At 29.4% G+C, this 24,320-nt stretch overlaps 1 protein-coding gene and 1 non-coding gene across 3 annotated transcripts; one reads left to right on the top strand and one right to left on the bottom strand.

Moving 5' to 3' along the window:
* Positions 1 to 3,050: 3,050 nt before the first annotated feature.
* On the bottom strand, positions 3,051 to 7,217 carry LOC111024085 (uncharacterized). Of its 2 annotated transcripts, XR_015791832.1 has the most exons (3): positions 7,035 to 7,217; positions 4,262 to 4,510; positions 3,051 to 3,626 (listed from the first exon to the last, which is right to left on the bottom strand). It is a non-coding gene; the product is annotated as an uncharacterized LOC111024085 (transcript). The 2 variants fall into 2 exon arrangements; XR_015791833.1 differs by lacking the exons at positions 3,051 to 3,626; positions 4,262 to 4,510 and adding an exon at positions 6,759 to 6,927.
* A 7,502-nt stretch (positions 7,218 to 14,719) lies between these two features.
* Positions 14,720 to 18,196, top strand: LOC111024073 (protein ETHYLENE INSENSITIVE 3). The gene is made up of 2 exons (XM_022301656.2): positions 14,720 to 15,037; positions 15,722 to 18,196. Exon 2 carries the CDS (start codon positions 15,885 to 15,887, stop codon positions 17,772 to 17,774), a length of 1,890 nt encoding a protein of 629 aa, XP_022157348.1. The 5' UTR covers positions 14,720 to 15,037; positions 15,722 to 15,884; the 3' UTR covers positions 17,775 to 18,196.
* The last annotated feature ends 6,124 nt before the right edge of the window (positions 18,197 to 24,320 follow it).

Genomic DNA, 24,320 nt, shown 5'->3' with positions numbered 1-24,320 from the left:
AAAAAATATATATTTTGAAAACTAAACCTTTAAATTTGCAAGATTTATAAAATATGTGGATAATTTTCTATTTAATAATCAACTTATGAAATACGAAATTATTATATATTAAAATTTTATCTATAAGTTCGTGGTGTGGAAGAAATAACCATTTAAAATAAAATATGTCACTTCATAAAAAAGAGAAAAAAAAACAATCTACAATAATTAAAAAAAAAAACTAAAACATGTTTTAATAAATTTGTTTCTAAAAAGGCTTTTTAAAATAATAGTAAACAAAATTGAAACATCCACGGAAAAACGAGGGAAGAAAGAAAGGAAGATAATGGTAAAATAAGACATGGCATAAATTGTTATTTCAAGAAAACTATAGGAATAAAATAGATATTTTGATATCTTTAAGGACCAAAATAAAATAGACATAAAAGTTTTTTATTTTAATTTGTAATTATCCAATCTAGCTCTAATCCTATCGATCTGAAATAATTCTATTACGTTTAATTGTCAAAGTAACTTATAGGATATATAACCCTTATATAGTAAATCATAACTCGAACTCATTCCATATAAATATTTATATTTAAACTCGCGTTTTTATTGGTCACTGAGCCAATATATATGATTGAAATTGATGTAAAAGTTAAATGATAAAGTGTATAGTTTTTTATTAATAATTTTTAAAAAATCAAGCTAGTCACCCTAAGCATAGCTCAATGAGTTAAGGCATTTAAGATTGTGAGTTCGAATTCTCCCACTCACGTGTTGTACTAAAAATAATGTTCAACTAAATGATAATTTGAAGGTTAAAATACTGTTTTGATCTCTGTGTACTTTTAACTTTTCAAAATGTTCGTTTTGGTCCATGTACTTTTAAAAACTGACCATTTTAGTCTCTTAATCTTTTTAATTTCCTTTATTCTATCACGATTTCAACACAACACTGCACTTAATATATTTTTGAAATATGACCATGACTTTATATTAAATGATCTCTACTATGTGTAGAATTTGTGTTAAAAATTTTGCAATTAGATACCAAAATGATCATTTTTAAAAATACAAAGACTAAAATATTATTTTAACTCATCCCTAAAATTAGCGCAGTAGTAAGAAGTCGGGGGTGATTTCTAATAATTAACCGTGCACGAATCACGGTAGTTGTTCTACTCAAAAAGAGTCTCGTTTATGGAGATCTATTCGGGGAGATTTGATTCATTCCGAATTAACATAAGCCAAACGATATCGAAATTGAAAGCGATGTGGCAAACGTAATGAAAGGATAGGTTCAATCAATTTGACCAACTCCACCAGCCCAACAATTTTGACTTTATTGTTTTATCTCTGACGCTCTCTCTTTTTGTTGATTGAAATATTCCAATTTGGACTTTTGGTCTTTGCTTCTTTCCAATTTATGATATTCTAACTTCCCCACACCCACTTTCTCACCTTTTTCTTGGGTCGAATTTACATTTATATCCTCGCCTTATTTTAATTAATTCAATGGCCGAAATTTAAACTCTCTGATGTTTCGTCGAAGACATACGTCTTCACTAGTTGAGTTAACAATATAACTATGAACTAACTATAGTTCATAAGTGTATAAAAAAATTTTAATTTAAGTAAAACTCGATATATAAGATATCTATTTTTCATTTTTAAGATTGATGGTTCGTTCTTCCACCTCTACATAATTAAAATAAATATAATAAAAATGCAGTTTAGGAGGAGTAAATTGTAATAGTAAAATTTTAATTTCATGTAATTATTTATTGAATTTGAACGACCTATGAAGTTTGTTTATAGTTCATTTATTGAGTAATTCAACTGATGACGAATAGTATTAATTTCATAATACACATTCGATAATAAAGTTTACACCAAATATATATCTAATTAATGATCCTTAATTATTTAAGATTTTCTCAAACACTTGGTCTTAAATCTTTTTGGAGTCTTTGACTTTACCTTTACTATATTAGAAATTCTTAATTAATTAATTCATTAAAAAGAATTCTCAAAATATGTCAATAGGAAGTTTACGTGTTAATAAACTTTTGTTTTGTTAGTATTTTGTTGATTGGTGGATCGAATTTGAGTGATGGGAAAGTTGAATTTCAAATGTCAAATAGCATTAAAATAAATAATTCAATGATATATCAACTTCTTTTTAACAAAATTTAACCTTTTTTCCCACAATGACCTAATTAAGTTTTTTAATACATTAAAGACCAATTTGACAGAGCTATAAGCTACCTATGTATAGATTTCAATGGGTCTTATTTTAGTGTTATTTTTTAAAAATAACAATAAAATGAAGTCACTTAAATTTTCTTTCCTAATGGCAATAATACTTAATTCAATTCTCAAAACTATGGGCTAAGAACGTAACTCTTGAAAATAATAAAATTATACGATCTATTTACTAATCGGTTTAAAAACACATTCAGTTATGTATTTTATTAAAATAATAATTTAGTCCCTAAACTTTAATCTGTAACGTTTTAGTCCTTATACTTTCACTAAAGTAACAATTTAGTCCCCTAAACTTTAATTTGTAACGATTTAGTCCCTGTAGTTTAAAAATTGTAACAATTTAGTCCCTATAGTAAAAGAATTTTTTAAAATTAAGTGTCAAATTTTATCATATAACAATTTAATCTTTCTAGTTATAAACATATTTGGTCTCTCTTTAGTTTATCTAATTAAGAAACTTAATAAAAAAGTTTCATGATAAGGACTAAATCATTACCAACTTTAAATTATAAGGATTAAATTGTTACTAATATGAAAGTACATAAACTAAATTGTTACAAACTAAAGTTTAGGAACTAAATTATTATTTTAGCCAAAGTAGAGAGACCAAAAACTTTTTAACCTTATTAAATTTCATCACATTTAGTATATATATACCAGAAATAAACAAACACAAACATGTAATTTAAGTTTCACACATTAAAGAAATTTATTCTCATTTCACACAGCAAATCGATCGAGCTATAAATCGACATCTTATAATCTTCATCAATAAAACAAAAATTCAAATATCGTAATCAAAAATACTTTTATTCCACTGTTTCGAACAATACAAACTTAAAAATTTATAACAAATCAAGAAGCTCAAAAACTTCAACACAGTCCTATCCGTATCCCTAAACCCTAAACCCTAGCTAATTACCGACATAATCGGCTTTAATAATCCTTTTTATTTTCATCAACTTTGGCAACTCAAAACTATAGTTAGGATTCTAAACCTAGCCCTAATCAACATATAATCAAGATTAACCCTAAATCTTAGAAGAAGGAAATAAAATTAGCAATAATGGTGAATAGCAAGAGGGGGAGAGAAAATAGTGGTTGTAATATAGATGGAGAGAGGTTGGACATTTTGGGGAGATTTGGTGGTGAATTATTATTTGGAGGAGATTCTTCAACAAAAACAGCAAGTTTCATTCCTTGATAGCAAAAGCCTCTCCCACTTAGAAAGTAGTATGGCTTTGCTTGTGTTAGATTGAACACATCTCTGCCTCCCCTTGTGATGTTGAAAATGAAATCCTTCTCGTTGCAACTCTCGTAGCTCGTCTCGTTCACTTCCAGCACGTTGTAGATATGCTTATCGAACCCAAAATCTGAAAAGACCCAGAAATAAAAAAGGTAAAAAAAAAGAAAAACGTCATATAAGTATATGATTTCATCACGTTAGGATCGAGAAACGCGATCTTTTATCTTTACCAAAATAAACTATATGAAGTATATTGATCTTTAAAAATTATATGCCTAGCTACATATTTGAGAGCCAAATGATGATTTTTTTTTATTGACTTCAAAGTTCAAATCTTTGAACTGTATATACGCTGTTTATAGAAATATTGGAGTTCAATGGTTGCGTAATATTATATATTCAAAATGGGAAATGATTTGATTAGGTAAAAGGAATTGACCTTACAAATGGGAAACCTAAATATTTGACTTCTCTAACCCTAATTTTATATGAAAAATGACCAATTCCACCCCCTAGGCCTTGCTAGTCTTTATATATACAATCTTTGAACAGTGAGAGAGATGTGACCTATATAAAAATTGAGAGAGAAAGATTTGACCCGTATTGTGATCAGAGTACGTAGAAGATCGAAATATGTAACATCCATCTTAAAGAAAGGTAATACGTGTCTTATTCACTAAGCTATGTTCGGATTGTCCATATGAGAGGGGTAAGAACAAATTTGATCCGTTTCAGAGAGAGTAAAGAAACTAAAAAACTTACAAAGCCAATCACCAACGTAGAAGTGCTCGTGAATCGACCAATCAGTGAAGTTAACATTAGGCGCCCAAGTGTATTTTCCTCCTCCAACCCTATGGAGCATCGGATCTCTACCCTCAACTCCACACAACAACCACCCGAGCGCCACCATTGCCACCGCCTCTGCCATGACGATCCCAAACATATCTCTTCAGCTACTTGAATTTGAAAGGTGATCAAGCAGATCAAGGGAAGATGGGTGTGGAGGAAACCCTAAAAATGAAGAATAAAAAAGGACCAAAATTTTATTCTGAAACTAACAACCAAAATCTCATGCATTTTCATGCAATTGAGGGCTGAAACCATATTTGCATGAAGACGTTGTACAAAAAATCAGTTGAATGTTATTTGGAATGACTAAATTTTCCACAATGTTAATTTCTCCCCCTCCCTTTTTTACTGCCTCATCATGTAAAAAATAAAAAATAGAAATCAAACAAAATTAATTTCATAAAATTTAAATTTAAATTTAAATTTGAATAAGTAGTGAAATTAATATGTGAGTCAAAACTACGATATGAAATTTTTTCCAGAATCACAACAAATAAAACACAAAAATATATCGTAAAAATGTCCTAACTTTAGCTACAAAATTAAGTTGGTGAAAGAACTCTACGAGCTCAACATACCACATAGTACTCGAAATTAGATTTTTAATTAAACAAACAAAAAAAAATTCCAACATAATTTACCGATAATCAAAATACTAATAAAAAGTCTTGTTCAACGGTGAAAAAAAAAAGTAGAAATTATCCCCTATTGACCTAAATATATATAACTCAACTAATTTAGCTGGTCAAGAGACATTATTTTTTCCTGAAATTTTAACCTAAATATTCTTAATTTTGCATTTTTGGCTATTTTGAAAGGGGTTTTATAAACCGAATTTATATTAAGATTACCTATTATGCCCTTTTGCTCATTGGTTTTATAAACCTAAATCTTCTTAAAACGTGGCATGGTAAATTTATGCCAATTGCGTATAAATCTAATAAAGTAAATTTATGCCACTAGAGTCATGGGTCATGGTTGTAAATTCCTTTTAAATTAGTGGCACTATTGTAAATACTTACTAAATTTATGCCAATTGCGTATAAATATAATAAAGTAAATATTAGGAATATACTCTAAAAGGAAAATATTTACAATTATAGTATGTGAAAATATTTTTCAAATATATTTATTGATGTATTTTTATTCTTTTTTCTTTTATTTTAGGATTTTTATTTTTGTCCATAAGATTTTTTTTTTCATTTCTTCTCATTCACATTTTATTTGAACTCACCAGCCATAGGTAAGCTATGTCTTTCTATTATTTTTTTTTAATTATTTTTTCATTCACATTTTCATCTCCTAATGCCGAAATTTGATTTTCACTTTAGGATTTCTTCTTTCAAATTTCACTTAATAGAACTCCAAGCTAAAAGAGAAATTTGGTTATTTTATTTGTTGTAATAAAGTATAATTTGAACAGTTTTTTTTTTCTTTCTTAAAAAATTCATGTTACTAAAAATCCCTCCTATCCCAAAATCTTGGCACATTTTTTCTTTCATCCCATTAATCGTTTTAGTATACTAAATTACATAAAACAAATAAAATAAGTATGTAATTATAGAAATAACATTAATTGTTATTAAAAAAATGTTACTTTTTGTTTTTATAAATATATGCTTTTTCAAATATGTATTTATAAAAATATTCGTTACTTTTTGGCCCATGTTCTCCCTTTCTTTCACTGTTTGTTTTTTCAAAGCTTTCACGACATGATCTCGACGTCCTCTATTCAAGGACAAGAATTTTGGAGTCGTCACCAATCATTTTGAGGATGTAGTTCGGAAGTCTTTTGTGTGTAAGATAAAGATAAAGAAAAGTAGGGTTACCCTACAACACCAAATCAAAATTTTATCTTCTAAATCCGTTTGTTGAATCTTTTGGAGCAGTTATTCATGTATTTAAGGCTTTTTGAAATATTAAATTCCAAAAAAGAATACTGCTGAATCCATTTGTGGCTTTTTAAAAATTTGTGAGTGACTTTTAAAATTCATTTTTAATTTATTTTATTGTCTTGAATTAATGAAATTCAACAAAAATCATAATAAGAACACTACTTTTTCTCTCGGTAATGAAGACTGACGAGAACACTACTCATATTTTTTTCATTTTTTATTAACAAATTGGTTTATTGAAATTTTGTAATTAAATTTGGTGAGTAAATTCATGTATTTATAAGATTTTCACAAAAAGCAACACTGCACAACCTCTACAAATAAAGTATTTGTTTTTTTTTTCAATTTATTTTCTAACTTAGAAAGATAATTATGGAATTAAAACAAAACACATCAGGTTAGTTTCTCCATATTGTCTGTAATTTTGAAAACTAGAAAGAATCGAAATTCAAATTAATAATATGGACGAACGACACACTAGCCAAACATATTGTAAAATTAATAGAAAAACCAAATACAAATCAATACTAATAATAAATGAAACTAATATTATAGAGAATCGAGTTACAATGCATAACAAAATCAAATACAAACAATAATGTAAAATAGAATTTAATAATCTCCCTTATTTAATATTGAAAATAATGGCATGCATTTCACCGATTTGAAAGGAGAGTAATAAACCTGTAAAGAAAATTCAAAACTTCTAATGAATGTTGAGTTCAACTGGAATTGAATTAGAAGAGTGACAATACACCAATTGAGAAAAGAAAATTTAGTTAAAAGGAAACCTGGAGAGATCTCTTATCTATCTGTTTTTGTGTGCTCTTTCCTCCCCATATTTCCTCTTGTATTTTTGTATGATCTTCATCTGTCCTCTCTTTGTTCCTCCCCCACAAAATTAAATCAATCCTCTCTTATAAGAGAAAATTTGAAGAGAAAGAACGGAAGATCAGTACTCCTTCAACCCTCTTGACGAGGATAAGGAATAAAGTTCGGAGAGAATTTTGAGGAAGAAATAAAGAATGCGAAAAAAAGGAAAATGTGACCCACTGAGATATGGTTGGGAGAGAGGGAGAAGTTACGTAGAATTAGGAGATATGAGAGAAAAAAGGGGAGGAGAGACCGTTAGTGAATATGAGAAATATAGAGAAATTTAGGGAAGGTATTCTATATATTTTTTAAATTAATTTCCATCTTCCCTTTCTTTCTAAATTCATAACTTGAAATTTAAAATTATGTTTTTTTTTTTAATTTTTATTATCTTTATATTTTTATTTATTTTTATAACAAATATCAAATAAAATAAAAAATGACCGCATCAGTGAGTTTAAAAGAAAAGGTTACGTTTCAAATTTTGACCGTGTAAGTTTATAATTTATATCAATTTTGTAAAATTTAAATTTAATGTTATATCATAAATACATATTTTTTGCTACTTATTCTCTCATAAATTTAAAGGTCAATGTGTCATTTAACTATGCATTACAGCGTATCTAATCGTAATATTTTTTTAGAAACGGTATAGTATTGCCAATATTAAAAAAAAAGAAATAGCCCAAACCAACACATTCGGTCCAATTGTAAATAGGCCCATTAATTTACTGGGCCCACACCATCAGCGTGAAGCCCACCACATCATTTGCAAAATAATTATTAAAAGAAAGAAAATAATACAATATTAGAATTTAAATTTGGTTTAAGGCCGAAGAAATAATTTATCAATATTTCATGAGCGGAATTAGATAATGACTGTAATTAAATATTTAAATTTTGATTTACATAAATTTATTAAACTTCCATCAGTTACTTGACAGATAAAAAATGTAAGAGGATTATTATTGTAATTATTTTACAAAATTTACTTACTAAAATATTGAATTTACAGTTGTCCCATCACATAGGGTTGTTCTAGGCATTTTATAATGCAATTTGTTCCGTGTAAGTTTGGAAAAGTTTTTCAAACATATTTGACTTTATAATAAATATCTTTTGTATTTTTGTTAATAGGGTTTTTCTAAAACAAAATCTTTGACTTTCATTACATTCTATAATTATTATTGGTAAAACAGTATTAGTTATAATTAAATTAAACCATCAAATTTATATTTTTGTGATAAATGCCTAATGTAAAACATCAATGATTGGTGGTAGTTTTTTCTTTAATTGTTATAAACCTTTTTAACTTTCTCGTATTAGTTCGGTTTCATATATATCTTTTGATTAAAACATTTAAGCGTGTAATGTTAAATATTTTTTTATAAAACAAATTGTGGGTATAGAAGTTTGAATTTTTTAGATGTCGATTACCGCTATACTATGCTCGTGTTAGCTGCCAACAAGTTAAATCATTAACGAAATATTGGTGAACTAAAATAATACATAATAAACCCTTCTTTTTATGTTGCACATGATTTGATTAGATGTTGATAATAGATCCAAACTATATACAATTGCATTTATTGATATGCTAAGTATACGTCAATTTATACAACGTAAAATTTTGTTTTATTATTTTGTAATTAATACTAAAGTGTTATAGGTCCAATCTCACGTGAAAAATAATACATCATGATCAACTGATGAAAATATATCTTCGACTAAACGAGTGACCTGCTATCGAGGTTTAATAATATCACCCAAGAAAATCTGAGAAAATTATAAACTCAACATCGGCCAATAAGATAGCTGTAAATTCTAATAATAATTATTTGAGTTACTCTTTATAATTATTTTGTTATTAACTATACATTAATTTATTCGAAATTTAAATTCTATATGTTTTGGTCCACATTTCAGCCTCTACATTTTCAAATATTCTATTTAGTCCTAAACACTATTCTTAAAAATATGTTACAAATCTTTTTCATTGATACATTTCTTTTAAATTATTTAACTGAAATGTAACATAGATATGTTTTTTGTAATCATAATTATGATATGAGAACATATATATCATATTATATAAAATACTTGGATTTCAAAATATATTTATTTTTTTAGTTTAATAAGTATGGTACGTAGTTTTTGGATCTATAGATTTTAAATATTTAGGTCTCACTGATGACGATTTTGTTTTTTGATTTTTGATTTTTGAAAATTATGTTGGTAAATACTACCTTCACCTTTATATTTCTTTGTATTGCATCTATTTAAAAAATTTTTAATATAAGTTAAATTTTAAAATCTAAAAAATATTAAAAATATTTTTGTTTTTGAAATTTAGCTCAGAGTTGAAGTGGTGTGTCTTAAAAAAAGTTAAAAATACTTGGAAAAATGCTGGTGAGCGAGAACTAACATAATTTTAAAAAATGAAAAACTAAAAAGAAAACGGTTATTCAAGAGAGTTATAATAACTCTTTTCATAATTTTTTATTTTAAAAAATTATACGTTTTCACTAGCGTATAATTTGTTTTTTTTTACAATTTTGATGTTTAAAAATATATAAGTGGTTTTTATGAATTTTAACACTATAAAATTAATAATAAAATCGTTATTAAATGGAACGTTTGATTTTGCCCACAATTATATGCATAAACTTAGAATATGGTGAAAAAAATGTGAAAAACAAAGTAATCACATATCTCATGTACATATCCAAAGTTAATAATTACAAGAAACGACAAATAACAAAAAGTTTCTCTACATGTAACTATCAACTTATCTAATTAATTAATGACCAAAAAAAAAACTTTACTTTACATTATGTAACTATTAGCCAATCAAATTTGTCGATGCAAACTAACTCAGACACTCAATATCATTTCAAAGATCGATGTTCAATCCATAGCTGCACAATTGTTAATTTAAGAAAAAATAATGATAAATCCTAACCTTTTAATACGCAAGATTCGAAGTGTCATTTTTATTTATGTTTTTATTGTTTAAAAAATATTGTTGGAGATTATTTCTCACTAACCACATGTCGATATACAACATGTCCAACAGTGATGAATCAACGTAATGACTCATACATGAGAGGAGTTATTGCTCGAACCTCTGTGAAGGTCGAGTCGAACTACTAGAATCAGTCGTGACTCATGTTCCATACCTTCCTCAGCCGCCTTACTTATTTTTTTCTCTATCTCTGTCTAACTTTTTTATAAATTATCAATAATTAATATATATTATTTTTAGTACAACATGTTGGGAAGAGGATTCAAACTCGGTTGGAAGCATATGTCAATTACCGTTATACGGAGATCTCTATACAATAATGAAAAAACATTAGTTTTATGATACTTTTATATAGATATGAATGACAATTTTATTAATCAAAATTTAGCTATACTAGTTCACTTAAAACTAGTTAAAGCAAATTAAAATCGATAAGCATGTTTAATCCATTATATATTTAATTGTTTTAGTTATTTTTACATAAATCCGATAGATTTATTTTAATTAATAAATTTATTGTCTAGTCATAAAATTAATGGAAGAAATGTCAAGTTAACTTTTTTTTTTTTTTTTTTGAGGAAAATGTCAAGTTAACTTTTCTTTACAATAAACAACTAATAACTCCCTGATATATAATATTTTTAACTATTTTTCAAAAAAAAAATGGTAAAAACATTATTCTTTAAAGTATAAAATTAATTTGCACAAAATACAAGCTACGTGGCACATTTTCAAGTGGGAGAAACATTTCACATCTTTCAAAAGAAAACAACAACAACAACATAATAATAATATATAGTTATTTTAGAATAAGATACTCAAGAAAATTGGACTGTTTCACAAGCCAGTGGACCAAACTTCCATGCATTTTAACTTTTTTTTTTATGTATTTAAAATTTTCTATTTTCAAATATACCCACATTTCTTTTCTAATAATAAAATTATCAACGTTAACAAATAGTGCAGTGCAAATAAAGTTCCACATTGATTAGGAAATGTAGTGATATGTGGTACATGAGGGAGGACAATTATCTCCGTTATATTAGATCTTTTGGATGAACTTGTCTTTAACAAGTTCAAATGATAAGAATTTATGAATATTGATTTTCTTTGGCTAACACAAAAACAATATTAATGATGATAACAAGGAAGATCAACACGTCAAAAATATATTTTCCTTGTTGTTATTGTTGTGTTGAATACATATAAAATTTATGAAGATAAAAAACATTTTTTGTGTTTGAAGTTTTGGATTAAGTATCTATTTAATCTCGATGTTTAAAAAAGATAATTTAGTCTTTGAAATTTGGAAAATAGTTATAAATAGTCCTTCGACTCATTTGACCACTTACGAAAAAGTGACTTGGCAATTATTTGTTGATTAGACTATGATTTTTTATTATTATTATTATTATTATTTTGGTTTGGACTATGAGGTGACATTTCTTTCCCATTCCACCTCATTTTTCCTTCTTTTATCTTTCTCCCTCCCTCGTTAACCTTTGCCCATGCATGTGCGGTGGTCCTTCTCTCCCTCATTACTGCGGGTTGTTGCCATCTGACACCCAGCATTGCCTCAGCTGCCAACTTCTAGACCTTCGTTCTAGTCAAATTTGGAATAAAGGGGAGCCTCCTCCATTCGATTTGGAACGAAGAGGCTCTCCCTTGTCCCAGATCACACCTTTTCATGGAATGGTGAAGAGAGAAGCTCCTTTCGTTCTAGCTAGTATGGAACCTCTCATGCTAGCATAAAAGATAGCACGCGAGTCAATTATGGGTGGAGTCAGCGGCGAGATAGAAGGAAGACAATAACATCAGCATCGACGAAGGTTGTCCGAGAAGGTAGGATGATAGTGGAAGAAGGAAAGAGGAGGAAGATGAGAAAATTTCTGATGCTACTGGAGAATGTATATTTTTTTAATTCACTGCTACTTATCACGTAATTAGCACCATATTAAAAATGACGTGCGTCCACCGACAATATTAAAGAATCATTTATAAAGTCAAAATCATATCGTGAACAAAGACTACAAATTTTTCGATGAATAGGGAAGAAATGCCACCTCACAATCCAAATCAACAAAAAGAATATAAAATTAATATATTTTACCATGTAAATATAGTCTAATCAACAAATAAACTATCATTTTATTTTTATTAGTTAAACTAACAGTCAAATGAGTTTAGGGGCTATTTAGAATCATTTTATAAATCTCGTAGATTAAAATGTCTCTTTTGACACTCTATGGATGACCCAACTCAAATTAACCTCAAGATCAAAAGTATATTTTACCATAAAATTAAAAAATAATATATACATTCGTCTCTAATGTGTATGTTATTTTTAAATTTTTACTTTCTTTTATAACTTTCCATTTTAGTTTTTCTGATTCAAATTTCCAATTTTTAATCGATGATATATGTCTTAACCAATTAAGTTATCTTATATATTTACATTGAGTTTTTATTATCAAGATTTAATTAATCTAACGTTTAGTGACATTAATTAAAGGCGGATTTATGATAAGAGAAAGAACTATAGGTTAAAATAAGTAAAAAGCCCTTGTAGATGCCAAAATGAAAAGTACTTTTAAGCTATGGAGATGCTTCATTTGAGGACCTCTTGTAATCCCATAAACAAAATTATTCTCATTCTCTTATGTTTTAAAGACACATCTTTTCACTTCACACTTTATATTCACCTTAAGTGACATTACTATTCTCATTACTCTCTTTTTTTCTTCAATTAAATTCTAATATTCTATCTCCCTCTTTTCTTTTTCTTTTCTTCTAAAATACAATATATAGGATTGAGATTCGATTGAAAGATTCGCCATGTGTGAAATCCTATTCGAGGAGTCAAAGATTTGCTGGAAACTCAAACTTTCTGATCACACATAGATATCTTAACCCGCTGAGTAATATCCAGATGATTTTTTTTTTTTACATTGTATTGAAAGAATGATGTTTAAATCACGGCCTTGTACTTTAGGATATTTGTGGATTTAACTCGCTGGTTTTTAAAATTGAATTATTACACACAATTATGTATTCCAAGAATAGATGTGCTTATAAAACATTTTCATTAATTATCTCTATAAGATTTGCGTAAAAATCTTATTAAACTTGCTCTCATTAGTCGGGTTATGAAATTTTTAATATGGTAAGTTATAAAATACCTCATCCGATCTTCCTTACTAATACAAAATTTAACTTTAATAATAAAACGTACATCTTTGGCTCGTAACATGATGATGATGATGTAAGCACGATCATATACTTATTGCCCTTCGGATTTTATATTTACTGTACTAAACAAAGCTTTAACATTATTTGATTAATTAAATGACATACTTAGAATAAAACATACATAGTAACATGGGTACACATAATTGGTCTCCAAAAAGAAACATGGATATATACAATTAATTAAATTAAATTAATTGGGGAAAGAAAGAGAATATTCCAAAAAAAAAGTAGTAATAATAAAATGGAAGAAAAATGTAAATTTTAATTTAGTTAAATAATAAAATTCCATAAGGATAATTCCATGAGAAATAAATAAACAAATAAATGCCACCCCCCAAATGGTGGGACACTGTGTCTTTAGAAGCGGACGAGGAGACGCCGGCCCCACAACTTCCCCATTTGTCTTAAATTCTCTATTTCTTTAATTAAAAAAAACGCTCTTTAATTAGTTTATTCCATTATTCATATATTTAAATTCCCGACTTTAAATTTTGTGTCTGTTTAGTCTCTAAATTTTCAAATTTTTCATTTATTTTTTGTCGATTTTGAATCAATACTTGTATTTAACTTTTGTGGTGGTTTGTATAAATCAACTAGTTAAGAGATGTTCTATATTGATAAAAAATCGAAAGTTTGAATTTTTGCTCCCATATGTTGTTGAATTAAAAATAAATTTTGTCGTTTGCTATCAATTAACATCGTGTTAACTAAACGACAACTCGCCAATTCAAATTTAGGTGGGTGAATAAGACATCAACTGGTTTATTTAAGATCCAACGTACAATCTCTCACCTCATATTTATTGTATTAAAAAAAAGACAAGAAAATAAAGTCAAGCAAACATGTCGTCAATTGTACTAATGACGTAGCGACCTCGTTAATACATCTTAAATTGAAATTTTATTTTTTAAACGATTTATCTTTTAATGGACTCCCTAAAAGAGTAAAAAAGTAAAAATTTGTCATTTTTATGAATATCACAAGACTCGTTTTAGATCATAGTTTGTCGAGACACTGACAACTTAAAATCGCAAATTCTAACATTCATCTTTTTAGTTATCGCAAGTTCTAACCTTCCTCTTTTAAGGAAATTAAATAGAAGTATAATTCAAAATTTAAGGTAAATATGTGAACTTTTTTGAAATGGAGAAATAATTGAGAGTTTAAATTCAGAATTTAAAGGACTAAATTCATAAGTTTTGACGTTTTTTTTGTCATCTCAAGTTGTTAATCTTCCTTCTCACTTCCAATTGCTGTGAAAGACGCAGAGGTTTTACCTGTATAAATGGAAGCGAAACGCTTTCTCTTTCTCTCTCTCTCTCTCCTCAGGAATTTGTGGGGTTTTAGCCAATTTTGCTTAGTCCCCACCATCGCCATTTTTCCCCAATACCCTCTTCTCTCTCACCTTTCACATTCACCAAGGGACCGACTCATCTTTTTATCTCACATGAAATGAAACCCTCCCCAAACTTTTTCTTATTGGATTAGATTATATGATCCTTTCCCTTTCTCTCTCTAAAACTTTGCCTTCTGGGTTTCTTCCTTCCGGGATTGACTTCTCTTCCTTTCTGGGCTGAGAACCCAAATTTTCTCTCTCCCCCCTTTCCCCTTCTTCTTCGTTTTCTTCTTATTTTTGTTCTTCTTCAGGTTGGTTTTTGTTCATTTTCTTGATTACCCCTTTTTGATTGAGTAATTTGATGATTCTTCTGCTGTGGTGATTTGTTGCTCTGATGGGTTGGCTCTGTGAGTTGGGTTTGGTTTGTAGATCTGAATCTGTTTGATTATTCTGATGAATTTTGATTCTGTGTGTGTGTTTTTAGATCGATTGTGTTGTTCTTACTTTTGAAGTCCTCTGTTTGTTTTCAGGTTGGTGATGAGATTTGGGTCTTGATTTATGGATTCAGATGTCGTATTTATTGCTCTACTTTTGAGTTTTGACTCTGAATTTAGTTTCTCAACTCAGTTGATGTTCTTGAACTTGATCTGGACAGGACAGATTGAAGAAAAGCTTTAAGAACTTGAACTTGCCTTTTTTTCCCCTGCTTGATCTATCTTGTTTGGTTTAATTTTGCAAGTAATAAGGAAATTTAGAGGGAAAAAAATGAATTCCCATGGTGGTTGGTTTGATTGAGGAGTTGAGGAGAAGACTTTTTCTTTTCTTTCTTTCTTTTCTGGTAGTTTGAGGGAATTTTGGAAGAGAGACGTCTTTTGGTGTTCTTAAGTTTATGTATTAATTCGCAGTTTCGATCTTTTCGATTTGGAATAAATACGTTTTAGTGACTGATTTCGAGTCTGACGTCGGGTTTTTTGCCTTGAAATTTATGCATACAGGTGAGGAAGCACTGTGAATTTAGTGATTTCAGTAGCATCGCTGGTACCAGGCTGTAAGGCAGCAGCAGATCAAGGTTCGTTTTTCGGTTTAAATCTGTTTGTTCAATCTCACCCGAGATTCGTCGTCTGAGTTTGGCGAATATCTGCTGATCCTTTTGGGGGAATGATGATGATGTTCAATGAGATGGGATTTTGTGACGATATGGATTTCCTTTGCGCTCCAATTGTGGAAGGAGATGCCATAGCTCCACCAACCGATCCCGATGCTGCGATGGAAGACGATTATTCTGATGAAGAGATCGATGCCGATGAACTCGAGAGGAGGATGTGGAGGTACAAGATGCGTCTCAAACGCCTCAAAGAGCAGAGCAAGGGTAAGGAAGGGATCGATATCGCGAAGCAACGACAGTCTCAAGAACAGGCCAGGAGGAAGAAGATGTCAAGAGCACAGGACGGAATCTTGAAGTACATGTTGAAGATGATGGAAGTTTGTAAAGCTCAAGGCTTTGTATATGGAATAATTCCAGAGAAGGGAAAACCAGTAACCGGAGCATCGGATAATCTTCGAGAATGGTGGAAGGACAAGGTCAGATTCGATCGAAATGGACCAGCTGCCATAGCCAAGTACCAAGCGGACAACGCAATTCCAGGAAGAAACGACGGTTGTAATTCGATCGGTCCAACCCCTCACACCTTGCAGGAACTTCAGGACACCACGCTAGGATCTCTTTTATCAGCTCTGATGCAGCACTGTGACCCTCCTCAAAGAAGGTTTCCATTGGAGAAAGGCGTTCCTCCGCCGTGGTGGCCTACCGGAGTTGAGGAATGGTGGCCTCAGCTTGGCTTGCCGAAGGAGCAAGGTCCTCCACCTTACAAGAAGCCTCATGACCTGAAGAAGGCGTGGAAAGTCGGCGTTTTGACTGCAGTCATCAAGCATATGTCCCCTGATATAGCCAAGATCCGCAAGCTTGTGAGGCAGTCGAAGTGTCTGCAGGACAAGATGACTGCCAAGGAGAGTGCTACTTGGCTTGCTATTATCAACCAGGAGGAGGTCTTGGCTAGGGAGCTTTATCCCGACTCTTGCCCGCCTTTGTCGTCCGGTGGGGGAAGTGGATCGATGGTCATTAACGACTGCAGCGAGTACGACGTAGACGGTGCTGAAGAGGAACCGAACTTTGATGTTCAAGATCGTAAACCCGATAACATCAGCTCATTCAACTTGGGAATGGAGAGGATGAGAGACCGGGTGCAGATTCGACAACCACCTTATCCAATCAAAGGGGAGGCTCCCACAAACTTGGATTTTATGCGAAAGAGGAAACCGACCAGCGATCTGAATATGATGATGGATCAGAAGATCTATACTTGCGAGTTCCTCCAGTGTCCTTATAGCGAACTCCGTCTCGGGTTTAATGACCGGAATTCCCGAGACAATCATCAGTTGACCTGCCCATATAGAACTTCTTCAGAGTTCAGTGGTTCAAACTTTCATGTCAATGAAGTAAAACCAGTTATCTTCCCTCAATCGTTCGCCCCGCCCAAGCCAGCTCCAGCTCCGGTCAGCTCAGTTCCATCTTCCTTCGACTTGTCCAGCTTAGGAGTTCCAGAAGATGGGCAAAAGCTGATCAGTGAGCTCATGTCGATCTACGACACCAACGTGCAGGGCAACAAGAACAACGTAAACACCGTTAACGCTGCCATCGCAGAGAATCAAAACCTTCCTCAGTTGAAGATCCAACCTCAACAAGACGAATACTTCCGCAATCAAGGTATAATGATGGAAGGAAACTTCTTCGAAGGATCAAACGTTTCGAGCAGCCATCCGATGTTCCCAAGAGACGAAGGCCAATTTGACCGGTTCAAGCCAATGAATACGCCTTTCGAAAACAACCACCACCAGCACAACCACAACCACAACAACAACAACAACTTCCACTTGATGTTCGGCTCTCCATTCGATTTATCAACCTTTGACTACAAAGAAGAAGTGCCTGGCGCAGCAGCCATCGATACACTATCGAAACAGCAGGACATTCCGTTATGGTATCAGTAAAAGCTGCTCTCACTCCGACGCTCTGTCGACGTACTCCTTACGCCAAAAGCAGCAGCAGCAGCTAGCCAGCTCTTTTTACAGTTTGAATCTCTATTCTCTCTCTCTTATGGGGTTTGCCTTTTCTTTTACTAGGAACAAGTTGAAGTTTCCTTTTGGGATTTACCTAACTTGGTGAAACTGTGTTGTCTGAAGAATCAAAAAAAAAAAAAAAAGTTTGGTGTTACATCCTTTTTATTCTCACAAATGGATGGACAATGTATGTCGTTAGCTTTGTAGAATATCTTTTCAAGGTCATCTTGTAATGTAAGTCTAAGTTTCTCCAATAGACTGATAAATAAGTGGAGAGGATCCTTCCTATGAACTTCTACTTCTACTTCGCTCTGTTTGTTGATTATATGATATGATATCCAAATGGTTGTCTATATGAATAACTTTTTTGCAACTTCTTTCTCTCTTTCATTTTCATTTGAGTGATTGCAGAAGAGTTGGTTGGAGGGTTCAATCCATGTTGGCTTGGTTGGCTTATCAAACCCGACAGCTAAGCAAGCGCTCGTCTGATAACGATCTTTAGTCTTTGTCGTGTTGTTCATTGAGAAGTTAGACTTGTTTACTTGCACGTTGTGTCGTTGTCCACCTTTCATACGCGTTCTTCATATCCTAGCCGAAATCTAAAAGTTATAAAGTAAAAGAAGAAAAGAACATTGTACCATTCATTTGACAGTTCAGTTTTAGATAACTACTTACAAGCTATATACTTACAAGCTTAAATTTTTTAAAGTTGTGTCTAATAAGTGCTTAAACTTTATAAATACCTAATTCTTGGAACTTCATTTTGTGTTTAATAGGTCCATAAACTTTAAAATTATCTAAGATCTATAAACTTTTAATCTTGTGTCCAATAAATCACTGAAAGTTTGACATTTTTTCAAAATCACCTGATTCAGATTATCTCATTCTCTCCAACTCTCCCGCCACCGCCACAGCCACACACACACTAGAAAAAGCATTTCTTAAACAAAACCATGTTCGTAGCAAGCAAACAAGGGTCGGTGAAAACAAAATCGAGATGAAAGCGTGACGGGGGATGAATGCAATGCAAGCTGGGGTATATTGAAGGCTTATCTGTTGTTAGGGGTTGGGAAAGAGACAAGACAAGTTGCAGAGAAGCATTAGAGATGGTTAATAATTGTGAGATCCCTTTGGTTTGTTGTCTGTTTGGTAATGGTGGCCTTCCCCTGTGGGGACTCCTTCCAACTTCAATCCCCTCTCTTCCATCCTTCCATGTCGGCTATGCTCTGTTTCTCCATATCACTCTTTCTCCTCTAGTTTCCATTGTCGTTTTCGGTTAAATTACGTTTTTAGCCTTTGCATTCGAATGATATTTAGGTGCTTACGTGTAAATGGACATCCCTCATTAGAAAAATTAATAACTATGAGAGATAAAAAGGACAATATATAGGAAAAAATTGGCGGTTTATTGTTTTTTAAATAAAAATTTCTCTGTTTTTGCATTTTCCTTTCTTATTTGTCAACAATTTAATAATAGATTAGTTCAAGATAAATTTAAGATAGGTACTGAGGTCAGCACCTAAGTCAAGAGATAATGCACAAGGGAAGAAAGGGAAAAAAAGGTAAATAACTGTCAAATTTTTAATGATGGTAAGTAGGACGTACCTACTTGTAACCACCTAAATAATAAATATTATTATGTTTTATTGTTGGTTTTGTTTGATGGTTATGGTTTTTTAGAGTTTCGTCATTGTTTCTATCCTTTGATTAAATATTATTGAGCGTTCTTGGCTATTGAAAGCGGAGTTGAGAAGGAAAAGAGGAAGCTAGTCATTTGGTACCATAGTTTTTGTTGTAAATTCAAAATAAAAGTTCTATGACTTTCTTTTAATTTGCTCTTCACAATTTTTAGAATCGGAAGGTTTTGTGTATTAAAAGTTCAAAAGTCAACAAAAATCTAACTTGATAATCGATGGGCACTATTGTATACCTCAATTAAGTAAGAGGTGATTCAGTTATCTATTCATTCGTATGTTTTTTTCTTTTTAATTTAATTGGTATGCATTTATTAGAACAAAATAGTTTTCAATGTCAAATAGTCAATCTTTAATTCGTTAAAAATATAGAGATTAAATTGTTTTCAATGGTAAAGTATGTTAAAAATATAAATACAAGTATTAAATTGTTCCAAAATTCCCAAGTGTAATGCCAATTAAGGGCTCCTCCTATGTGATAATAATTTGATTTTGATTCTTTAATTTTAAAAACATTTAAAAAAAATCTCACAAAATTCAGAGAGGAAAGAAAAGGGTAGTTCAAGTTTTAAAAATAGAAAAATTAAAAGTGGAAATTATTATCACATAGGGTATTAGGGTTTTGTAATTATAGTATTATTGGAGAGTCAAACTAATTATTTTATTATTTTTAAATATATTTGGATAGCTCTACTTTTACTTTGGATTCATTTTGGTCGTTGTACCTCCAAAACGTCTATTTTGATCTCTATAATTTCAACTAGTTTTTCTACTTTCAAAACGTTTATTTTAGTCACTCTATTTTTTTAAAATGACGATTTTGGTCACTTCATTTTTTCAATCTCACTTCCCTACATCATAATTTTAGTTGTCTGTGACATTACATCTAATAAATTTCTTAAAATGCCGCCGTAATTTTGTATTAAAAGATTTGTATTTTGATAATAGAAAATACATTGAAATTTTGCAAAATGGTGAAAGTGAAGAAAATAATATTTAAATCTTTTTATTTTAGTGGAGAAAAAAGTCCAAAATGAATGGGGTTTTGTGTTTGTTTGGTAGAAATATGTGATTGGAATTGGAATTGGCATTGGAGTTGGAGACAGCAACTTCAAGCTTCTGGTAATAATGGACACTCACTCCAACCCAAAAACTTTGGACACAACATAATGCTGTGGGCCCCACCCCCACCCCTCACCTACACTCTTCTTCTTCTTTCTTTCTTTCTTTTTTCAAGAACATATCATATATGTATGTATCTATATATATATATATCAATTCATTTAGACATTTGACATTCATTACCGTTTCAAATGTTGATGATTCGATCTCTTTTTGTAATGGTTGAACTCATAAAGAAAGAAAAACAATATTCTATTTTGATTCGGGTATTTTCAACGTTTATATGGTTGGAGGTATTTGTTATTTTTGTTTATTTCGATTGTTGTAGTTTCAAGATATTTATTTTTGTTATTATACTTTTAACAAAGCAACTATTTTGGTTTCTGTTTTCAAAATACTAACATGTTCTACCTACGATGAAAACTCTTTAATATAAAATTATGATAATATTTTAAAAGTTTTATTGAGCGTCCTATTGTGCATAAATTTTGATTAGAAAGTGAGATTAAGAAAATACCAAAGCAATCAATTTTGAAAGTACAAGCATAAAAATGAACGTTTTGAAAAATCGGGAATTAAAATGGAGAAAATTTCATTGGTTAATATCAATAAAGAAGGTTACTAATGTTTTGTTTATTGCTTTTCTTCAATTCCTCTTACTTTTAAGTCTTGATTTTAATATTTTATTTTAGTTACAGTTTTATATTAAAAAAGTTATTTTAATTATTTTATATTTAATTTGTTTTTATTAATTATTTAATATATATTTAAATATTTTTTGGTTCAATAAACTAAGGAGATTCAAACATTCGACTTTAGGTAAGTAATAAATTAATTAATATGTGTGAGTAAATTAAATTTAAACCGTTAAAAAAATGTTTAGACCAAACTAAACTCAGTTTAAAACGTTTAAAAAAAACGTTTAAATTAAAATAAATTAAGTTTAAACCGTTTAGAAGAAGGTTTAAATCACACTTAAAATAAAGATAAGAACTTCATTTTTTATAGCCTCTAATATAATTCATAAACTATGATCTAAATTTGTACTTTTTTTTATTCTACAAAACCAATAATAGTTTTCTATAATTAAGTAATTGTATAGAGTTAAGTTGAATTTATTAACAACTGTTTTAATTAATTATTTTATACTAAAATTAAAATTAATTCTTATATGTAAAGTTAATTCTTTCTATAGGCTTATTTTTGTAGGCTTATTTTTGGTGGCTACAATAAAATAGAGATCTTTTGAAATTCATTCTCTTTCATTTCATTACCGTATACCAAAATAGTTGTTTTTCTACTATTTCATTATAAGTAAAGTAGGAAATTCGAATTTACGATCCATAACAGGTATAAATATATCTTTCTTTTAGGAGACGTTTTTTTTCGATTCTAACCTCTAAGATTATGGTGATGGAATTTTTATGAATTAGGTTTGTACTTCATAATTTTCGTTCTTTTAATTCGATTTTTTTCCCTTAAGAAGACCATAGTAAATAATTCAATTGAATTGAAACCATGTAAAGAAATTAAAAAAAAAAAACCCATTTGATTTACTATGGATTATAGTCGAGATGTTAATGAGACAAACTATTTCTAAAGCCTTTTTTTTTCAAAAATAAAAAATTGCACCCCATAATTTTAAAAATGTTTTTTTAAAGAAAAAATGATAATTTTTTTTTTTTCAAATGCTATATTTACATCTAAACTTTCCTACTAATTTCATTTGGATTTCTAAACTTTTGAATATTTTATTTTACTCTATTCTATTAATTTTGAGAGGTCTAAAATATGTTATGAAATCTAACTGTTTGTCTTCTTAAATGTGACATATTTGTTCATCAAATAAATAAACAAAAAGATATTTATATATATTTTCCATTAAATAATAGATGTATAAAAGAATTAAAAGGCATATCTAAAAGTAATTTTTTATGCAAACTTCCAAGACCAAAACAGAATTTTGTAAGTTTAGAGGCAAAAATAAAATAAACACAAAATTTCATAAATTTCCACATATTATCTGAAAATAAAAATCTAAGAAATGAACCAAAAAAAAAAAGGAAAGAAGCAAGCATTAACTAAAACATAGCAAAACAATGCATTTCAATGATATCAATTTAAATCCTAATGAATCAACTTTAAAAAGAAAAGAAAAAAAGGTAAAGCACATGGAATTATTTCAAAACATAAATTAAAAAAGCTAAATCTTTATAGAAAAGTAATTAAAAAAGCAAATCCAAACAAATCAATTTTTAAGATTTTGTGTAGAAAAAGCAGATTTTGCTTTTTTGGACTAAAAAAAAAGGTATAGTCAAATTTGCACTATCAACAGTTAACTCAACTAGAATATTTAGTTCCACTTAAACCCAAAAATTTAAAAAAAAAAAAACGTTTATTTATTTTATTATTTCATAAAATTAATAATAATAAAAATCTAAAAGTGTTCTAATTCATTGAACTTCCAATTAGGGCATGGTTCATTTAATGAAGTTATTAATTTTAATATTCAAAATGTTCCCTCATCATCCTACAATAAAATGCATTTTGTTTTTTTTATTTATTTACTGGGGTTTTTATTTTTAAGTTATTTTAGTTTGTTTAATTTTTTTAAGTTAAAATCTTGCATTGGTTTTTCTAATATTTCAAATTTTTGGCATAAAAAAAATAAAATTATTAATATAATATGATTATTTGCTTGTCAACTCTAGATGGGTTTTCAAAGTTGTTCATAAAGCTCTTAAAAAAAGTATTTTCTTTTTATGCATATTTTAATTTCTCTTTCTCTCTCTAAACATGTTGATATGACTTTTTTTTTTTTTTGCTTAATGAATACATGTATGTTCTCTTTATTAATTATATAATTATTTTTTCTACTCCTTCCTCAAAAAAATAAAAAAAAATTTTATTCTCTCTCCTTCCAATAGTGGGATTCCACGATTTTCTTAAGAGAGAGGGAGAAGCCTAATTAATAAATTTTTGGATAATAATGTTTGAATACTTTTAATAAATCTTTAAACTAATATTAATATCTTACTTTGAGAAGTAAATATAGGAAAGCTAAGATAATTAGACACATGATTTGTATAGGGTAAAGTTTTGCTCAATGAAGATATATATTTTTATTTTAGATTAAATATTAAAATCAAGAAAAAATTATGGACCTGCAATATTGCTTGTTTGATAACATTCTTATTTATTGTTTCTCGTTTATTAAAAAATTTTTAAATTGTGTAGAAATTTTGAAAACAATAAAATCAAGTTTATTGTCTCTTGTTTTTTGTTTCTAGTTTTTTTTTAAAAATGATATAAAACCATTATTTTATTATTATTGACTCACAAAATGCAATAAAGATAAAAAAAATAAATATTTACTTTTAAAAAATTTATATAAAAGATTTACTTTTTATTTAAAATTTTAGAGAATTAAAAACAAGAAACGTCAACCAAACATATTTGTGTATCTATTTTCAATAAAACAAAAAATAAAAAACAAGTATCAAATGCAGAATTTAAAAAAAACAATGAGATAAAAAGTATTTACAAAATTAAGTTAGGAAAATTGCAGCCAGGAGCTACGATTTTAAATAAAATGCATCCACGATTGAGAGGAAAATCACGGTCGTTGGACACGATTTAATGGAAGTCCATCCATGTGATG

Source organism: Momordica charantia (assembly GCF_013281855.1).
Source record: "Momordica charantia cultivar OHB3-1 chromosome 6 unlocalized genomic scaffold, Mcharantia_2.0 BLBB01000006.1, whole genome shotgun sequence".
NCBI lineage: Eukaryota > Viridiplantae > Streptophyta > Magnoliopsida > Cucurbitales > Cucurbitaceae > Momordica > Momordica charantia.
The sequence above is the reverse complement of the archived record's forward strand: the minus strand, read 5'-3'. Positions and strand labels throughout refer to the sequence as shown.